This window comes from Panthera tigris, chromosome B4 (genome assembly GCF_018350195.1).
Source record: "Panthera tigris isolate Pti1 chromosome B4, P.tigris_Pti1_mat1.1, whole genome shotgun sequence".
NCBI classification, from domain to species: Eukaryota; Metazoa; Chordata; class Mammalia; order Carnivora; family Felidae; genus Panthera; species Panthera tigris.
The window spans coordinates 79,001,899-79,021,783 of record NC_056666.1 but is presented as its reverse complement, the minus strand read 5'-3'; the positions used below and the strand labels follow the sequence as shown (position 1 = coordinate 79,021,783).

The 19,885-nt window shown below is 42.4% G+C and overlaps 1 protein-coding gene across 7 annotated transcripts in view; it reads left to right on the top strand.

Moving 5' to 3' along the window:
* The window catches only part of LOC102956760 (cyclic AMP-dependent transcription factor ATF-7), an 89,383-nt gene that overhangs the window by 57,815 nt on the left and 11,683 nt on the right, over positions 1 to 19,885 (top strand). For 6 of the 7 annotated variants that reach the window (XR_006219967.1, XR_006219966.1, XR_006219965.1 and 3 more), the window contains exons 3-11: positions 209 to 305; positions 4,595 to 4,713; positions 7,819 to 7,956; positions 10,288 to 10,445; positions 11,478 to 11,577; positions 12,109 to 12,222; positions 12,835 to 12,987; positions 15,961 to 16,158; positions 17,382 to 17,490. Coding sequence is in view for 3 of the 7 variants with exons in the window: in XM_042992400.1 (XP_042848334.1) it covers positions 209 to 305; positions 4,595 to 4,713; positions 7,819 to 7,956; positions 10,288 to 10,445; positions 11,478 to 11,577; positions 12,109 to 12,222; positions 12,835 to 12,987; positions 15,961 to 16,158; positions 17,382 to 17,490 (1,186 nt within the window). In the remaining 4 variants the exon portion in view is untranslated. The remainder of the gene's footprint in view (positions 1 to 208; positions 306 to 4,594; positions 4,714 to 7,818; positions 7,957 to 10,287; positions 10,446 to 11,477; positions 11,578 to 12,108; positions 12,223 to 12,834; positions 12,988 to 15,960; positions 16,159 to 17,381; positions 17,491 to 19,885) is intronic. The other variant, XM_042992401.1, reaches the window with a different exon arrangement.

The window sequence follows — 19,885 nt, the reverse complement described above, 5'->3', positions numbered from 1 at the left end:
CTTTCTAGTGCCCCTTTTTCTCCTTCCCCGTTTTCTCCTTTCGTCCAGCTCCTCTCCTTTTCCATCACTTCCAATTCTTTCTCCTTTCCATTCCCTCTCCAGTCCCCCTGTCCAGGGACCATCCTTGTGCAGGATGTTTAGTAGGACATTGTAAAAGGGCACCGAAGCGCTTATTTTTTTTCACATCTCTGTTTCTGTTTCGTTTCAGAGATTTACAAACGAGGACCACCTGGCAGTTCATAAACACAAGCATGAGATGACATTGAAATTTGGCCCAGCCCGAACTGACTCAGTCATCATTGCAGGTATTTGCTGCCCCAGAAGCCACGTGCCTTGGTATCACCAGACAGTTAAGATTAATACCAGGGACCAGATGTACTGGGAGCTATACTCCCCTTTTCCCATTAAGAGCCCTGATGTGATCTGCATTTAATCAGGAAAAAGGAACACTAAAAGCTCCCAAGTTTCTATTGTGCCCTCCATTCTGTTTTTAATACAAGATTGGGTTCTGCGGTTTTTGAGGGTAGGTGTGTTGAGGTTTAGTCTTGGCTTTTTTCAGTCTATTCCCTCCCTGCCTTCTTTTTATTAAGACTTTGGAAGATTTACAGACAAAAGATGCCTTTGACATTTCTCCATACCCACAGCGAAGGGGTGAACAAAAGAAAGCAAGAAAGCCGACCTAGCCTGGCTGCTTCTCTTCCACTGGGTGTCAGTTTCCCCCAAGCAGGCTGATTATCAGTTCGTAAATTCAACTTGCCTCATGAACCCAGACAGTGTTGAGGGCACATTTCCAAAGCTCAGACAAGACATTTAGTCAATGGGACTCTTCTAAGCCAATTTGGGTGACCTGGAACCTCTCGCTGATTGTTTTAGATACTGGCTTGCCTACATATGCCATTCTCAAGGGAGTATCCCTAGCAACTACTCTCAAATCATGGGCAGTTCTGTTGTGCCATTTTCAGCTAGACAGACATACAAACCAAAATGGGCCTTTTCTTTTGATACTATGAGGGGTTCTGGTTTAACCTGGGTTAAGCAAGTTTATCTCAGTATTTAACCAATAGGGGATTTTGTTGGTGGTTATTACATAAGTTAATAACTCAGATAAGGCACAATTTCTCTATTACTAGCCAAAATGCAACCTAAAATACAGTGAAAGAAAGAGAGAACCTCCTTCTCTATACTTCTATGTGTGAACAAAGGAACTTGCCATTACATATCTCCTATTCCTTATTAATTCAGCAAATATTTATTGAATAGCTACTGTGTCCACCAGCCACTTTGCTAGGAGCTTATAGATTGTCATTCCTGGAAAAGGACATGAGTGGGGACATTGTCATTGATGATCCTTAAGAAAGCCTGGAGGAAGGGGTGCCTGGGTGGCTCAGATGGTTGATCATCCGACTCTTGATTTTGGCTCAGGTCATGATCTCACAGTTCATGGGATCGAGCCGCTCCTCGGGCTCTGTGCTGACAGTGTGGGGCCTGCTTGAGATTCTTTCTCTCCCTCTCTGTCTGCCCCTCCCACATACATGCAGGCATACAGTCTCTCAAAATAAACTTTAAAAAAATTAATAAATAAAAAAATGTGCCCTAATCTTCCTATTTTTTTTTAATGCTTATTTATTTACTTTTTTAAGTGTTTATTTTTGAGAGCTACAGAGACAGAAGGTGAACCATAGAGGGCAGAGAAAGAGGGAGACACAGAATCTGAAGCAAACTACAGGGTCAGAGCTGTTAGCACAGAGCCTGACGTGGGGCTCAAACCCACAAACTGTGAGATCATGACCTGAGCTGAAGTCAGGTGCTTTACCACCTAAGCCACCCAGGTGCCCCAATGTTTATTTATTTTTGATAGAGAGAGTGAGAGTGGGGGAGGGGCAGAGAGGGAGGGAGACACAGAATCCAAAGCAAGCTCCAGGCTCTGAGCTGTCAGCACAGAGCCTGAGGATGGGTGGGGCTCGAATCCAAGACCTAGGAGATCATCACCTGAGCCGAAGTCAGACGCTTAACCCCCTGAGCCACCCAGGCGCCCACCCCTCCTATTTTACTTTAAGGCTGTTTATATTTGGATTTTCAGGCTTTCTGTAACCTAGCCTGATGGTACCTACCTACCCACCTTTGGTTTTTGTTTCTTTTTAAAAGATGTGATTTGCTTTGCTTTGCTTTGCTTTGATTTTTTTAAACTAATGCTAATGGCCATCTGCCATTTTTTTTTTTTATGTTTATTTATTTATTTTGAGAGAGTGAGAGCAAATGGGGGAGAGGCAGAGAGAGGAGGAGAGAGACAATCCCAAGCACACTCCATACTGTTGGCATTGAGCCCGACACAGGGCTTAAACCCACAAACGGTGACATCATGACCTGAGCTGAAATCAAGTCAGACACTCAACTGACTGAGCCACCCAGGCGCCACTTAAAGATTTTATTTTTAAGTAATCTCTACACCCAGTGTGGAGCTCAAACTCACAATCTCAAAATCAACAGTTGCACACTCCACCACCTGAGCCAACCAGGCACCCATACCTACTCAACCTTGTATATAACTTATATACCTAACTTGATTATCTTTTTTTAATTATCATTTTATTTTAAGTAGGCTCCACACCCAGCATAGGGCTTGAACTCACAACCCTGAGATTAAGAGTCATGTGCTCTACCAACTGAGCCATCCAGGCTCCCCCTGACTTGATTATCTTTACCCTGGATGTACCTTTTCCTCCTCATCTATACATGGTGCCCATACCCTTCCTCTCTATGCCTTCACCTGGCTGACTCCTCTTACCCTCCACATCTTCTTTCTCTTGGTGAAAACCATTCTTTAAGGGCCAGCTCAAGTCCTGCTTCTTGAAACCTCCTAACTATTCTGTCATTATTTGTCATTCTTTAATTACTACAATAATTTTATTCTCTATTGCACGTGGCAGCTAGTTTTTTATATACTATGATGCTATCTATGTATATTTATTTCCTCAACTAGAAAACATCCTCTTTGTTCTCTAGGGCAAGAGCCATGTCTTATATTTGGGCAGAACTCCTATACTCCTTTCCCTCTCCTCCCCCAAATTTACCCAAAAGTGTGTGCATGTACCATCAAGACACATAGAAACTATTCAGTAAACACTTGTTGATTTCTTTAGAGTCGTCAGAGCAGGCAAAGGGTTTTCTTCTACGTTTTTAGGCTATTTGCTTGTTTGTTCAGGAATGGGAGAAGTTTGTATGAGTCTCAGGTCAGAGAACCAAAAGGCCCTCTTCTGCCATCACTGTGCCCTTAGCTGCCTCATCCTGTTTCACTTGAGTTGTGATTTTTTTTGTGTGTGCCCTTACTGAAGTACTCTTGAGCATAAAAGATGATATTACCTCCACTCACCCGGGGTTGGAGGGAAAGTGGCTTCATCATTGGCCAACCAAAGCTGCCAGAGAACCTTTTAAAACTATTTTGGGAGGTAGTGGTAACTTTTCCAAACACTCTGATTCAGAAGAGGTTTTGTTTAAATTGAAAAAAAAAAAAATTATGCTCTTTCCATGGAAAATCCCAGTGGACTATTTCCAATCGATCATGCTAGGAGTGATTTTAATCCCTGGTCTCACTCCTTAAAACGTCATTTAATCATTGTTCTATATCTATCATTCAGTTTAGTGGTTTGGGGTATAAAATGAATCCCCGAGGTGACTAGCATGTCAAAGAAAACCATCATAATAGAACTTTAGATTAGGGAACAAGATTCAGGTGACCTAAGAGAGAAAAATCAGAAAAGCAGAATGGGGAGAGAGAAGCACAAATCTAAAATTCAGGTTGCTTGAAAAGTTCCCATGGGTTATGGATCTCGCCTTCCTCTTCCCAAGGGCAGAGGCACTGTTGAAAGATTTGTGCAGCCCCTGAGAGGATATTTTGGCTGGCAAATCTAAATCCAAATATCCTGGTTTCCGGAATTTGCTCTGGGCTCAGGTCTCTTTGAAATGAGCTCTATTGTTTGCAGTTTCCTTTCCAAGCTCATGATCTTGCTGTCTTTGTTCAGCAGCCCCTAGATTTGCCCGGAATACCTTCAGAAGGTAGCAGACCCTTAGCTCAGTGACCACTGAAAGACAAGACACCGTATCTTTCTTGGTGGCTTTAGCAAGCAGACTCCACCATCTGACCCTCAGTTTCTTCTCCTCATCAGATTTTAACGCCCATCTGCTTATACCTCCTCACTTCAGACATAGCAGGGAGTAACTTTAAAGAGAAAATGTCGCTTAACTGTCCTTGATTTTCAGATCTGGAGGTACCACAAACTCCACCTGGGTGGGTGGTTTGGTTTTGTTTTGGGGGTGAGGGAGGTGAAACTAGCCTCTGGGAGTAAGGGGGTTAAGTGGACAGTCACACAACAAAACATTGTTCTGTCTTCCCTCTGCTGGCCTTGAGGCGGCACAGCACAGACACCCCCTCTGGTGGCCTAGCACTGGCCTTCACCTGCTCAAGCTCCATAAAGCAACACAGAGACTCTCTCCAAACAGGAGAATAAAAATGTGTTCCCTATATACTCTCAAGTTTTAATTTCAGGTCAAAACTAAAATGAAGTCTCCTGTTTTGTTTTGTTTTTCATGTCTACAGATCAGACTCCTACTCCGACTAGATTCCTGAAGAATTGTGAGGAGGTGGGGCTCTTCAATGAATTAGCTAGCTCCTTTGAACATGAATTCAAGAAAGCTGCAGATGAGGATGAAAAAAAGGCAAGAGGCGGGACATTTGCTGAAAAACTGCCAGTGTTCAGATGGAGGCTGTTTTCATTGTGTCCTGGGATAATTTGCTTAACCGGTTAAAGCACAAAATAATGGGCTTCCTATTTTAGAACCAGATAGTACCCACTGATCCTAGTCAGCCTTCCACGACTTTAGGGGGCCCAGATGATGGGTCTCCTCACAAGTCTGTCTTTACCAGAAATTAGTCTTCTTTCCTGTTCAGTGCAGCATCAGTCCAGTAATCTATTTTTTAAAAATTATTTCTATTTTGAATATGTTGAAGATGTTAAAAGATTATAAATTACTCAAATCCTATGAGATGACATTTTTTGGGGTCAAATCTCTTGCTCTTCTTACCTGAACTGTTTTCAGTCAGCCAATCAACAAACATTTATTGAATTTGGACACTTCTTTGTTTCAATGTATGTAGCTCTTACCTTCAGGTAGCTTTCGAGTAATATTCAAGACATTGAACTTAAAGAAGGATGTTATGTCACGTTAGGAACCTACAAAGAAACTGAGGAAGTTGTGCTTAGAAAAGAGAAGATCTAATGTGAACCAAATTGTAGTCTTCGAATATGTGGAGAGCTTTCATGCAAAAGAGGGGTTCAACTTCTCTGTGGCCCAGAGATAGGAATAGGACCAGCAGGTGGAAGCTATCACAAAGCATGTTCAACTATATGGAGGCCACTTAGTATAGATACTGTAGAGAGGATTAGAATGTTGGAATCCCTTCGTATTCTGAGCTCTTTCCTTTTAAGAAGAAGAGAGCAGGTAAACCAAGAGAGCTGTGCATGACTTTTTTTCACCCAGCTTAAATTGTATTTATAAGAATCATCACTGGAGATTTTTCCAAGTTCCATAGCTTCCTATGAGCACCTTTTCCTGCTCTCTCTCTCAAATGGAAAGAAAGGAGGGAGATCCAATGGCATATATTTGTAGTTCTGCTTTCAAATGGCTAGACTAGCCGTAGTCTTCTCATCATGATTTTTCTTCCGAAACTCCAGTCTGTCATCTCTCAGTTGCTTCGACCTATGTGGTATAATTTTATTTTATGGCTTCCCTACTTCATCCACCCCTCCATCATTTTTCCTTCCCCCAAGACAAAGAAATCAAATTGTTTTTTCCAGGATATGAGGGATTTAAGATCAAACTCATTATAGGCAAATTCAAGAAAATTAACCTCCCTTTAAAAGCTTGAAGTTTTTTCCACTTCCATTTTAACTCAGTTGACACTTCTGAAAGACCATTCGTAGCTGGTCAGGCCTTTACTTGTTGGGCATCTCCATATTTCTTTCTGCCCATATGGGGGTGGTCCTTACCGCCCCCTTGATGAGAAGAATGGACTCAGTAAAAGACTGTGTCTGGGAATGTTGAATGAGTCTAAAACTTTACTGAACCACAGCTTTTCTAGGAGATGCCTCTAAGGGATTTTAAACCTGTGGCTGTGTTTACTCAGAGGCCTTTCCTTCCCTCCACCCTCTGACTTTTCAGGGATCCCAGAATTAGTTGAATTGGGCCTGACATCTTTGCAATGTAGAAAAAAAATGAGGGCAAAAATGAAAGCATCTTTGCTATTGCTCACCCCCATCAGATTGGAGAGAAAGAACCATCACCACCTTCTCTAACGTAGTAGACACCAGATTATCTTCAGTGTGCTCAACTACCAAGAAAATTTCTAGGGATTAAGGTAACAGGGGAAGAGTCAGAAACAAGCTCCTCTTTCACCGAGAAGCCTAAGTTATGGAAAGAATAGAACAAAGGATCTACTTTGTCATGAAACTGAACTGCGGTGCCAGCCCTCCTGTCGTGGTGCAGTGTTGGGCTGTCATCTCAGATGGTTTATGGGTCCTGCAAAGCCATTTACAGCTTCACAGTTCTGTGAAGTGATTCACCATGGCCAGAAAAGTACTCTCTTTCCTTTTTGGTTTTCTCTAGTCCTGCTTCTAGGACCAAGTTCTAATTTCTTTCACTGAGCAAATGACCAGTCTTTCCTTTCTTTTATTACCCCAAAATGCTTATCTTTCTAACTTCTAGCCTCTACCACCAGATTTTGGGATGAGATCACATCACCCTCACTCATGGGAAATTCCCCAGAAAAGATCTTCCCTATCATGTTTGCAGTACTTAAAAAAAAATTTTTTTTTTAATGTTTATTTATTTTTGAGAGAGACAGAGTGCAAGCAGGGGAGGGGCAGAGAGAGAGGGAGACACAGAATCCAAAGCAGGCTCCACACTCTGAGCTGTCAGCACAGAGCCCGATGTGGGGCTTGAACTCGTGAGCAGTGAGATCATGACCTGAGCTGGAGTTCGATGCTTAACTGACTGGGCCACCCAGGCGCCCCTCATGTTTGCAGTACTTTAATAGCTAATTTGTTTGCTTTTGATACTTGGATAATCTAGTCCTTGTGGTTGGCAGAAAAAGTGCTCACAGTTGTCCAGTGGCCAACAGAGCTGCTTGGAAATAGGCAAGCACTCGATTCAGGAAATCATTTTACTTTTCCTGAAAAATAATATAACTATGGTATTTGCATGGATTTAAGTGTCAGCTTTCCCCCCGCCTTTCAGGGTCTTTATAAGCATTATAAGTTTGTTTGTTTGTTTGTTTTTACCTTTCAGAAACTTTATAAGTATTCAGCCATTGTGAAACAGATATTATTTCCATTTTACAGTTAGAAAAACAGGTTCTGAGAAGTTAAAATGATCTGCCCAGAGTTGTACATAAAACCTAGATTCCATATTTTCTTTGACTTGCAGTTCAGTTCTTTGACCAAAAGCTAAACTTAGAAGTATATTTCCTCAGAGCACCTGGCCAGCTCAGTCCGTGGGACATGCAACTCTTGATCTCAGGGTCATGAGTTCAAGTCCCGTGTTGGGTGTGGAGTCTACTTAAAAATAATAATAATAATAGGGGCACCTGGCCTCTCTCTGCCCCTCCCTCACTTGCACTCAGTCTCTATCTCTTTCAAAAATAAATTAATAATAATAATAATAATAATAATAGAGTATATTTCTTCATTTTTTAACTGGAAAGATTTAGATTCAGCCTGAAGGGAATCATTGGGTTGAACTCTGCTCATTTCTCTCTTTTAACAGGCTGCTGCTGGGCCCCTTGACATGTCTTTGCCTTCCACACCAGACATCAAAATCAAAGAAGAAGAGCCAGTGGAGGTAGACTCGTCCCCAGCTGATAGCCCTGCTTCCAGTCCCTGTTCCCCGCCACTCAAGGAAAAGGTAAATTTGCTACCAAGAATTATCCCAAATGTTAGTTGGTGGGTAGATTAAGCTTTTATTCATTAGTTGTATAAATAATGGGTGATACAGGATTGATTATATTTACATAAATCTTCATTGTTTAGAAGATTTATATAAATGACACCTATTCTCGGACCAAGCAGTTCCACTTCTGAGTCTTTATGGAAGTGAAATTAGTGTGTATGTCCACTGTATAGCAGTATTTAAGAATGCTCAGGGGCTCCTGGGTGGCTTAGCTGGTTAAGCGGCTGACTTCAGCTCAGCTAATGATCTCACAGTTCATGAGTTCGAGCCCCGCGTTGGGCTCTGTGCTGACAGCTCAGAGCCTGGAGCCTGCTTTGGATTCTGTGTCTCCCTCTCTCTCTCTGTTCCTCCTCTGCTCATGCTCTGTCTCTGTCTCAAAAATAAATAAATAAACAAACAAACAAACAAACAAACAAACATTAAAAAAGAATGTTCACAACAGTTGTACTATAATAATTAAAAAACGGAAGTGGTTCAAATGTCCATCAACAAGAGAATGAATAAATAAACAAATTGTGGTATATTTCTAAATACCACATGGCACTAAAAAAGAACAAACTCATGAACTAATGATATAAACAGCAATGCGAGTGAATCCCACAAATGTTATACTGAACGACAGCACCAAAATTCAGACACAGAAGTATACACATGACTCCATTTACATCAGGTTCAAGAAGAGGCAAAAACTATTTGATGATGATAGAACTCAAAATAATGTTTAGTTCTTGTGAGGAAAGGTTTGGATCGGGAAGGGACCCGGGAGAACCATCTGGGGTGCTGGAAATGGACTCTGTCTTGATTTTACATATATAAAGTCACTTAGTTGTGTCCTTTAGATTAATACACTTTATGTTGTAGTTCAGTTAAGAAGTAGAAAAGAAAAAAATGTGTAATTCATAAATTGGACATTAAATGATTTAGGAAAAAAGTCTTCTTAGAAGGAAGTCTTCTAGTGGCACAAAGAAAATCTAGGATTCTGAGTATTATTTTTTTAAAGGGAACTTTTTATGAGGTAATATTTTTTATAAATTTATTGAAATAACACACATACAGAAAAGTGCGTAAATTGTAAGTATACAGCTCACTGAATTTTCACGAAGTTTACAGCCCGTGTAACCAGCATCTAGATACTCTCAAAACCTCAGAACCCCCCCCACCCCATGCCTCTTTCCAGTCTCCACTATTCTGCTAGTGGTTGTAATTTTAATGTCCAATGTGGTTAGAGCATCTGTATCTCATTTTACCTCCCTCCAAATTTGGTTTGATAACTTCTCCAAACTACTCCCTCCCTAAACATTACAACTCTCCCTCCTCCCTCCCCTTTTCATTAGCAACCACGTCCTAGAAGTTGTCTGGAGATGCTTGAGGGCCAGTGTGGCCACTAGCAACTAAGACCCTAACCAGGTTAACAGTGGGAAGTAGTTTGTTTTATTACAACAAGACCATTATGCAAACTCCTGTGCCCCCCCCCCTTTTTTTTTTTTTTAGTTTTATTTATTTAGTTTTAAGCAATCTCTACACCAAACGTGGAGCTCAAACTCACACCCTGAGATTAAGAGTCTCATGCTTTTCCGACTGAGCCATCCAGGCACTCCACCCCCACTCCGCCACCGTAGCCCTTTTTTAAAGGGCTCTCTAGGAAATATTGGTTGCCTTATCGCCAGTCTTACACCCTGTCTGTTCTCATTAGAGATCAGAGGACACTCAGGCATCAAATTTGGAATGAGAGTGGAGCACCTGGGGGGCTCAGTCAGTTATGCATTGGGACTTCAGCTCAGGTCATGATCTCACAGTTTGTGAGTTTGAGCCCTGGCATTGGGCTCTCTGCTGTCAGCATGCAGCCCGCTTCGGATCCTCTGTCCCCTCTCTCTCTGCCCCTCCCCTGCTTGCGCTGTTTCTCTCAAAAATACATAAACAGTAAAAAAAAAAAAAAAAAATTTTTTTTGAAATGGGAATATAGAGACTGTGAGAAATTTTGACAGTCCCTGGAACTTATATGGCACTCCAGTGCTTCTGCAAAGATTCCAGGTGATTTTCCAGCTGTCCTCTCATTCGCATAGCAATCATCTCTGAACGGGAGATAGCCAAAAGGTCTTAACTCAGCATTCCTATTGCATGGGTGAGTGAGGTATGGGTCCATGATCATGATAGAGTCAGGGCATGATTTACATGAGCTGCCACAGTGCTCTTTCCAGTAGACTTGTTCCACATTTTACCAGCTACCTGTTTGCCTATAAGCAGCCCTTTATAGCATTTTGTGATCTGTTGGTCTCTTCTCCCCAGGAGGTGGCCCCAAAGCCTGTTGTGATCTCTACCCCCACACCTACCATCGTGCGCCCTGGCTCCCTGCCTCTCCATTTGGGCTATGATCCACTTCACCCAACCCTTCCCTCCCCAACTTCTGTCATCACACAGGCTCCACCATCCAACAGGCAACTGGGGTAAGTAAAGAGAGCAGGGAGAAACAGTAAAGCCTGAATCTTTTTGTACTTGATGAAAAACAGGACTGTTTTTGAATACTCAAGGAAAACAAGTCAGTGAGATTGTCTCTCAGAATAAAATTTCCCACCATAAACAGAAATCTTCTTTACCTTGTTAGTACACAAGCAAGTATTTATTTGGAAATAATGCTTCCTTAATTTGGAGGTTTAAAACTTCTTTGATCTAAAAGAAGAATCTTTAAGAGTTTAGGAAGTTCATCAAAATGGTGGAGGCCACACAGGGAAGTATATTTTGATTCTTGGCCTCAATCTGCACAAGTTTGGGGGAGCATTACTGAATGACGGACTGAAACCCATTCAGTCATCTTTTTTGAGTCTGGTGTCCCCCTCAGTCCCAGTTAGGGTTCTTGGTCTTTGCTACCCCTAATTTTGTTTGTCTGTCTGTCTTCAATCCTGGCATGGTCTATATAGATTTTCTAATGAAATGACTTGAGCTCCTGTCCCTAGGTACCCAGGGGTTAAGAGGTTGCTGTCAGGATTTAGCCTCTTAAAGCTTATTCCCTGGACCTACTAGGAAAAATACAAAGTGACATCTTTTGGAGGCAGGGTAGAGCAATACGTACAAAAAAACAAGAGAAATTAAGTCATGTTTGGCTATCATATGACAGAATTCAGCTTTGCAAAATGACAGCTTTGGTCCAAGTCCTGCCTAAGGCAAGACAGAATTTATACATGCCGGTGGTGGGGATGTTTGTGTAATTGTTCTAAAATCTTTATAGGATTAGCTTCCCACCCATTTGAATTCAGTGGTGCTTGCTTAATTTGCAAAGTGTAAAGATCTTACCATTTCTCTCCATCTATAAGGTAAGTACTCCCTACTTTTTCCACCTTTCTGAGGGTGTCAGGATTTTATAACATTGCCCTATAGCTTCCCTAACTAGAGAAGACTGGGAAATCTGCTGTAATTCTAGGAGGAAGATCCCTAGGCAAAAGGGTCTGTATTGTGAGCATTTTACTTCATGTCTCTTCTAGATCTCCCACTGGCTCCCTCCCTCTCGTCATGCATCTTGCTAATGGACAGACCATGCCTGTGCTGCCAGGGCCTCCGGTACAGATGCCTTCTGTCATATCGGTGAGCTCTATAGTTGGGGCAGCCAACCCTACCCACACACTAATCCCTCCCTTCCACCTGAATGCTCATAAACACACGTGAGCCCCAGGGAAATGTGGGCTCTGGTCTGTATTAGTTGAGCATGGCAGCCTGCCCAAACTCTTCACTAACCTCTGCCAATCCAGCACTGTGGAACACTAGACAAAGCCTCATCTGGACAATTGGCTCCTGGTCTAGGAATTGGTCTTGCCAGCCCACTGATTGGTTGATTTTACTTGGCACTTGGTGCCTCCCAAATTGCCCACCACTTTCCTCAAGATACAGCCCCAGTTTTTCCTATAGAAATTGTCATAGCACTGAAAGATTAGATTTCCTACCCTGTGGTGCTCTATGGGGGAAGGTATTTCCCAGGCTGTCCCTGTATGCCCTGTGGGCAGGTTGCACAGAACAGGCCCTGACATGCCAATCTCAGAAGCACTTGATTTTGGGAAGCTGTTGCCCTACCACTAGTATTATGTTCCCTTCTGGTTTTTCTTCCTCCTCTTAATCCAGCTGGCCAGACCTGTGTCTATGGTGCCCAACATTCCTGGTATCCCTGGCCCACCAGTTAACAGCAGTGGTTCCATTTCTCCCTCTGGCCACCCTATGCCATCAGAAGCCAAAATGGTGAGTACATCCCAGCTTGGGGCAGTGTTGGCCCTTTCGAAAGAAGTGTTATCAGTGTAGGTTTTTCAAGTGAGCCAAGCAAAGAAACCTTATGGGGTTTGCAGAGCTAAAGATACCCTGTTGTGGGGTCTGGAGAAGAAAAGACCCTGATTCATGACTCCTATCTCCTATCTTCCACCTTTACAGCCTGGTACATACACCATGGCAGTGAAAAGAGGCAGCACAGATTGTTTGGCGTGGAATGCTTGCTGTTTCAGTTCCAGGGTGACAGATGGAGGGTGGGTGAGTGGGCAGGAGAGCTGGCCAAGAGGTGAATAGCTGCGTAACCAGCACCTGGCCGGGTTCCAGGAGAGAGCTTTCATCTGGACTCTATTACTTCAACAACCCCCACCCTCCAACTGTGCCCAGGATGATAGCCAAGGAACAGAGTAGGCATTTTAGGGATCCAGGTGCACATTCTCCCTGTCATTTTCTTTTAATTCCTCTGTTAAGGGTAAATTGGCACGGAAAATTTAGCTATTTGTAAGGTCAGTATTAAAATTTAAGCCCACTCTCTTATCCGTGATAGAATCTTACCTTTGACGAACTATTTTTTATTATTGTCCCTCACAGAGACTAAAAGCCACCCTAACCCACCAAGTGTCCTCAATCAATGGTGGATGTGGAATGGTGGTAGGTACTGCCAGCACCATGGTGACGGCCCGTCCTGAGCAAAGCCAGATCCTCATCCAACACCCTGATGCCCCGTCCCCTGCCCAGCCACAGGTCAGTGGGTATTTGGATGGGGGAGCCCGCTGCACCACCATTACTCTTTATGTCATATCTGAATTTGAATGTTTGAATTTGTTTGAATTTCAAGGAGCGGAAAAATTACAGAGGAGTGAGTTTCAGTTTTCTGGGCATCTTCTTGTACTTTGGTTCTTGTTAAGTTGGACAGTAGCAAAGTGCGTTACCTCCTCTTGGGTTATACTTCTGTCAGGCACACTGGATAACACAACACTGTCACAGAGGAGGTCTCAGTTTTTGTTTTTTGTTTTTTGTTTTTTGTTTTTTTTCTATAAACATGTGAATGATGTATCTGCAGAGCCCTCTAAAATGTGACAGAACCTCACTCAAACCACTTTGTGCACCAAAGGAGGCTCCCCTAGTCTCTTTCCCATTTATTAAGTCCTACAAAAACCAAACAAACCAAAAAACCAAACAAACAAACAAACCCCGCAACAACCAAAAACAAAACAAAAAAACTTACCTGATTAGGTTTTATAGCAAAAATTGAGTAATAACAATTTATGAGTAAAATGTGATGTCAGAGGTGTCTGGCTGGCTCAGTTGGTAGAGTGTGCGACTCTTGATTCTCAAGCTTGTGAACTTGAGCCCCAAGTTGGGCATAGAGCATACTTTAAAAAATAATAAAAACATAAAATGTGATGTCACAGTACAAAGATGGCTCAGTAGACAAACAGTAAAACACCTTTTCCTTATCAATGTAATCCCTTTTTATCACAGAGAAATTAAAGTCTTAATAAGGCTAGAACAGTCCCATTTATATGCCCAGTTTCTTTTCTCAAGGAAGCCTCAGTTTTAGTAAGTTTCTTCGAAAACTGAACAGGCCTTAGTTTTCATATTGTCTGTGCTGGACAGGTGACAACAACCTGAGATCGGTTTCTAGAATTACATCTTTGCCCAGCCCCTTTCTCCGATGTCCCCACCTGCTTCGTCAGTTACCACCACATGTCCTAACATTTAACGGCCATATGCCGCCTTAAAGCTTGGCCAACAACAAAAGCCTTCACTTGAGTTTTCTTGTTGGAAGCTAAGCTTGCCCACCATCCCGTAACCCCTTCCGATGCCAGTCTTTGGAGATGGTAAAGCAGCAGCCACCTTGCCCGAGTTGTGCTGCTTTCCCTCTTAAGAAAATGCCATGGGGACACCTGGGTGGCTCAGTCAGTTAAGCATCTGACTTTGGCTCAGGTCATAATCTCACGGTCCATGGGTTTGAGCCCCATGTCGGGCTCTGTGCAGACAGCTCAGAGCCTGGAGTCTGCTTCAGATTCTGTCTCCCTCTCTCTCTCTGTGCCTCCCCCACTCACGTTCTCTCTCTCTCTCAAAAATAAACATTAAAACAAATTTTAATTAAAAAAAAAATGTGATGAACTTCTTTTTAGTCACCACTGATTCCTTTCCTTCTCCTTCTTCCCTTCTTTCTCCTGGCACTCTTTCCCCTTCACTCCCTGCATGAGCTGCTGAGTTACTGTGAGAGAATAGGAGTCTGTCATTTCCTTTTCCCCATCCTTCTAGAGTGTCGGTCTTCACGTGTGCTCCACTGAGCTCAGGACAAAGAAGAAATTGAAAATCTCAAGAGAATTAGTGTAAACTTATCTTAGTACAGTGAGAAGTGATGACCCAAGGCCCGTAGCTCATTAAATTGAGTTGTAAATTTCTCCTCCATTTTTTTCTTTTGGGAGAGATAATATTAGTGTGAGTAAATAAAATTATCTCTTGAGTATCTATATTAATGGGGAACATGATTTAGTAAGGCCTGAAGTGGAGTATAACATTTTTGGGTTTTTGTTTTTTTTTTTTTTATAAGCTCATGCTTATTCTCATGCAACTGATGTGAGTTCTGGCATTTGGGAACTACTAATATAGATATTCTCTAATAGCAACAGATCCAGGAAGAATTTATTTTTGGCATTGTTTTACACTATATAGTTTCTTTTATGCAGATGGCTGACCTTTCTACGTTTTAATTTTGGCTGCTATTATAAAGTTGGTCTATCTTCTCTGAACACATATCAGCTAATAGAAAAGGAAGATGATCCAAAAGTACTTTAGTGACAGAGGACATCAGCGTAAAGTTTATTTTATTTTATTTTTTTTTTAATGTTTTTTATTTATTTTTGAGACAGAGACAGAGCATGAATGGGGGAGGGGCAGAGAGAGAGGGAGACACAGAATCAGAAGCAGGCTCCAGGCTCTGAGCCGTCAGCACCGAGCCCGATGCGGGGCTCGAACTCACGGACCGTGAGATCATGACCTGAGCCGAAGTCGGACACTTAACCAACCAAGCCACCTAGGCGCCCCCAGCGTAAAGTTTAAAGACAAGAGGCAGTCCTGTATGACCAATCTGTAAAGGGATTAAAGAACAGTTTTTTGTTTAAAAGCAAACAGAACAAACAAGATGGGGAGGGTGATTGCTGAGGATGATTAATAACTGATTACAAGTAAGAATACACTAATCCATTTCTCTTCATGATAACCAGTATCTCGCTGGTAGTAAAATCTTTTCTCCTTTTCTGAAAGGTATCGCATTCAGTCGTTTGTATATATTGCTTGTCCAAATCAGTGATTCTCAAACATTTTTATTGTACAGTCTCCCTAAAAGATCCCCTGACACCCAGTCCCCATTATGATTTCCCTGCCTATAAGATTCCCTATTGTTAAGAAACAAAAAATGATGCTTGTTTCATCTTGGCTGGCTCAGAAATTAGTTTCCACCTGAGCTGTGGTTTGTCTAAGTATGGGGCTGAGAAGACTGGAAGGAAATGGGAGGCAGAGTGCGGAACTGCTGCAGAAGAGAAGCTCAGGGGCATGGCAGTGAGACTCACGCTGATTGCAGAGACTAGTGCATCCCTTTACCAGATCTTTACCAGAGCTTACTAACTTCCTGACATCAGGTCTACTTTGAAAAGAGTTGACGTTCCCTTCAAGTAATTCCTCTTCCTTCCTGGGCACCAGGTCTCACCAGCCCAGCCCACTCCTAGCACCGGAGGGCGTCGGCGACGCACCGTGGATGAAGATCCTGATGAGCGGCGGCAGCGTTTTCTAGAACGCAACCGGGCTGCAGCCTCCCGCTGCCGTCAAAAACGGAAGCTCTGGGTGTCCTCCTTAGAGAAGAAGGCAGAGGAACTCACTTCTCAGAACATTCAGCTGAGTGTGAGTGGGTCCTGAATGATTATTGGGATTGATGAATCTGGGAAAGTGGGATTGAATCAGAAAAAAGTGAAACAGTATCATAAAAGATGATGATTCTTCAGATTAGGACAGATCCAGAAGATGTGCCAGGAAGTGCAGAAAGAAGCTCTTAACCGTCAAAATTAAAATACCTTCCCCAGGGACTAGAAAAGACATTTAACCATCTACTCCCAGACCTGCTGCTGCAGTCTGAATCAACCATAGACCCATTTGGATAAAGAGAATTGGATTAATTGCCCCAGGGTACTCTTTTAGGTCATCAGTAGAAACTGACTGGGGTTGTGGAACACCCAAAGGGAAATGTATTTGCCCCAGATAATGCAGCTTAATAAAAGAAAGAAAAAGCCACACAAGCACAAATAGAAAAATTATAATCCAGGTATTTTCTTGAATATTACTGTTCCTTCTTTTGATTACTTACTAATTAAAAGATTTCAATACAAAGGTAGTGTACGAATGTGTGTATACATATATATATATATATATATGTATGTATGTATACACACATGCACGCACAAAGATACAGAACAAAACCAAAGTTCCTCTTCAGTATTATTTTTTCCTGTGGATAAGTTTGGTGTGCCCATACCAGACATTTATGTATTTCTAAGTATTTTTTCATTTATATTTTTTGTGGGGTGGTCAGGGAGGGACTGTGTGTTTGTCTTAACTTAAATAGGATAATGGTATCTCCTGGAGAACTGGCCATGTCTACAGAGGATCTACTTCATTTTTTTAAATAGCCGTATAGTAGTGTATTCTATAGTGTGGTTATATTATAAAGTATGGATATTTATAGTATCTCTAATTTTTTTTGCCAGAACAGCAATGCTGGAGTAAACATTGCATGCTGTTGAGTAGGTAGTTCTGTTAAATAGATTCCTGGAAGTAGGCTTTCTTAGTCAAAGGACATATGCATTATTAATTTTGGTTTGATTATATCTATCCTAAATAGGAGTAATGTTTCTATTATAAATCCCTACTTTTCACTGTAAGCAGCTCCTGCCGTCGAATTCATGACTGTACTGGCCCTGAGCTGTCTGAAGCCTTGCTGGATCAGGAGTCTCCCAGACTCAGGGGAGAAAATCCAGGCAGCATTCTGTCCTTACTGTGGGGACAGCTGCTGGGGGCTCAAGGGTAGAGGATGAATTTTCTTGATACCTTTATCTTCCCTCCCTCTTTAGAATGAAGTCACGTTACTACGCAATGAGGTGGCTCAGTTGAAACAGCTACTGTTAGCTCATAAAGACTGCCCAGTCACTGCACTACAGAAAAAGACCCAAGGCTATTTAGGTGAGTGACTCACAACCAAAGCAAGGTTGGTCAGTCAGTAAACTGCATGTGCTGCGTATCTGAACTGTTTATAATTTTGTAAACCCATTCTGAATGTTCTGGGGGATCCAGACTAATAAGTGAACAAACAGCCTTTCTGGAACAGCCAGTCCTACAAAATAACTTTTTTCTGAACCATATAGAGTTATCATAGTTGGAGATAAAGGGTAGCACTATTGATTGGGTGCCTACTTTGTGTTAGGCACTCTACCATCTGCCCAGTTCTCTCATGAAATGGATCTTGCCCCCATTTATACATTAGAAGACCGAACTCAGAATAGTCATGTACCTGAGGTTACACAGTTGGGGAAGTGGCAGAGGCAAGATTCACATCTAGCTCTTTCTTATGTCAAAGACACTATCTGGGCCTCAAGAGAATATAAACAGCAGATGATGCATTGGCATTTGTTAAGCATTGTGATATGGGGGTATATTTTATCTTCCTAATGATGGGCTGATGGTGGTTTGAGTTTGTAACCTATGTGCACACATAGAACAGTGCTAGAAAGAGACGGTCATAGAGTCGTGCTCAGGACAAGCGCAGTCCTGAGATTAAAATTACTGTGAATACTTTGCTCATGGACAGTGAAAGCAAATAAATCTCCTTTGCAAATTTAACAAATTCATAGAAATTTTGGCTGTCAACTTTTGATATATTGAATTATTTTTCCACTAACTGTCTTTATTATTTCAGAGATGTGTTCCCATAGAAAAAGAGTAACCACATCACTCATTTTAAGCGTCTCTATTTAAATTTTAATTTTAATATGTACTTCAGGATACACTCATTCATTAAGCAGATATTGATTGAGCCTCTTCTGTGCCAGGCACTGTTTTATATGCTGAGGATATAATAGGAAACCAAATATTAGATTAAAATCCCTACCCTTGAGGGGCTTATATTTTAGTAGGCAAGACAGACAACAAGCGAGATAAATAGGTACAATATATGGTATGTTAGGTAAGAGTAAATGCTTGGAAGAAAAAATAAAACAGGAAGAGGAATATGAAATGTTGGCAGCAGGGTTGCAATTTCAGATGAGGTGGCTTTTGAATAAAGACACTTAAGGAAGTGAGGGAGGGGTGCCTGGGTGGCTCAGTCGGTTGAGCGTCTGACTTCGGCTGAGGTCATGATCTCGCAGTTGACGAGTTTGAGCCCCGCATCGGACTCTGTGCTGACAGCTCGGAGGCTGGAGCCTGCTTTAGATTCTGTCTTCCTGTCTCTCTGCCCCTCCCCCACACTCTCACTCTCTCTCTCTCTCTCTCTCTCTCTCTCTCAAAAATAAATAAACATTAAAAAAATTTATATAAAACAAAAGGAAGTGAGGGAGCTGGCTATGCATTTGTATAAGGGCAAAAAGTACTGCCAATAGGAGGGATCGCAGTTGCAAAGACCCAAAGTAGGAGCATCAGGAAGGCCAGTGTGGCTGGATTGGAGAGAGTGGGGGGTGGAGAGTAGTTGGAGATGAAGTAGGGGAGCTAATGGGAACAGTTCTGCATAGAGCCTCCTTGGTCGTAGTGAGGACCTCAGCCTTTACTCTCTGTTGGGGTCCATTCGAGGGTTTTTAGAAGAGGCGTGACATGACTGATCCGATCTGCTTGAACAGGATCACTCTTTTGGAGTGTGCAGGAGCGCACAGGCAGGAGCAGGCAGTCCATTTAGGAGGCTGTTGCAGTCCTATGAGCAAGAGATGATCGAGCCTTGGACCAGGACGGTGGTAGCGAAAGTGGGGAGAAGAGGGTGAACTCAGGGTGTGTTCTGCAGTTAGAGCGACAGAGTTTGATAATGGGCCAGATGGAGTGGTGTATTTGTGAAAAGAATCAAAAATTGCACCAAAAGTTTTGGCCTGGGCAGCTGCCAGAATGGAGCTGCAATGAATTGGAAGTAGAGGGAAGTATAGAAAGAAATGGATTAGGAGTGTATCTGGAGCTCAGATTTGGACAAGCTGAGCTTAAGAAGCTGACTAGGCTTGCAGATGGAGGTGTCAAGTGGAAGCTGGTTATGTGGTCCTGCAGTTCAGAGGAAAGGCTGAAGATATAACTTGGGGAGTCAGCAGCATGTAGTTAGCTTTTAAAGCCACAAAACCGGATGAAATGTTCCTGTTACCAAAAGAGCACAGACAGAGAGAGAAAAGTAGTTGCAGGACCGAGCCCTGGGGTACTTCCAACATTTAGAGGTCAGAGAAAGGAGAAGAAACCCACAGATGAAGCAGAATGAGCCACCAAGAAGGCGGGAGGAAAATGAGCTGAGTAGTGGGTGTGGTGTTCTGGAAACCATAGTAAGAAAATGGTTCAACAAGTTCATTGATCAACTATTTCAAATCCTCTTTGATGGGGTAAGGAAGGCAAGGACTGA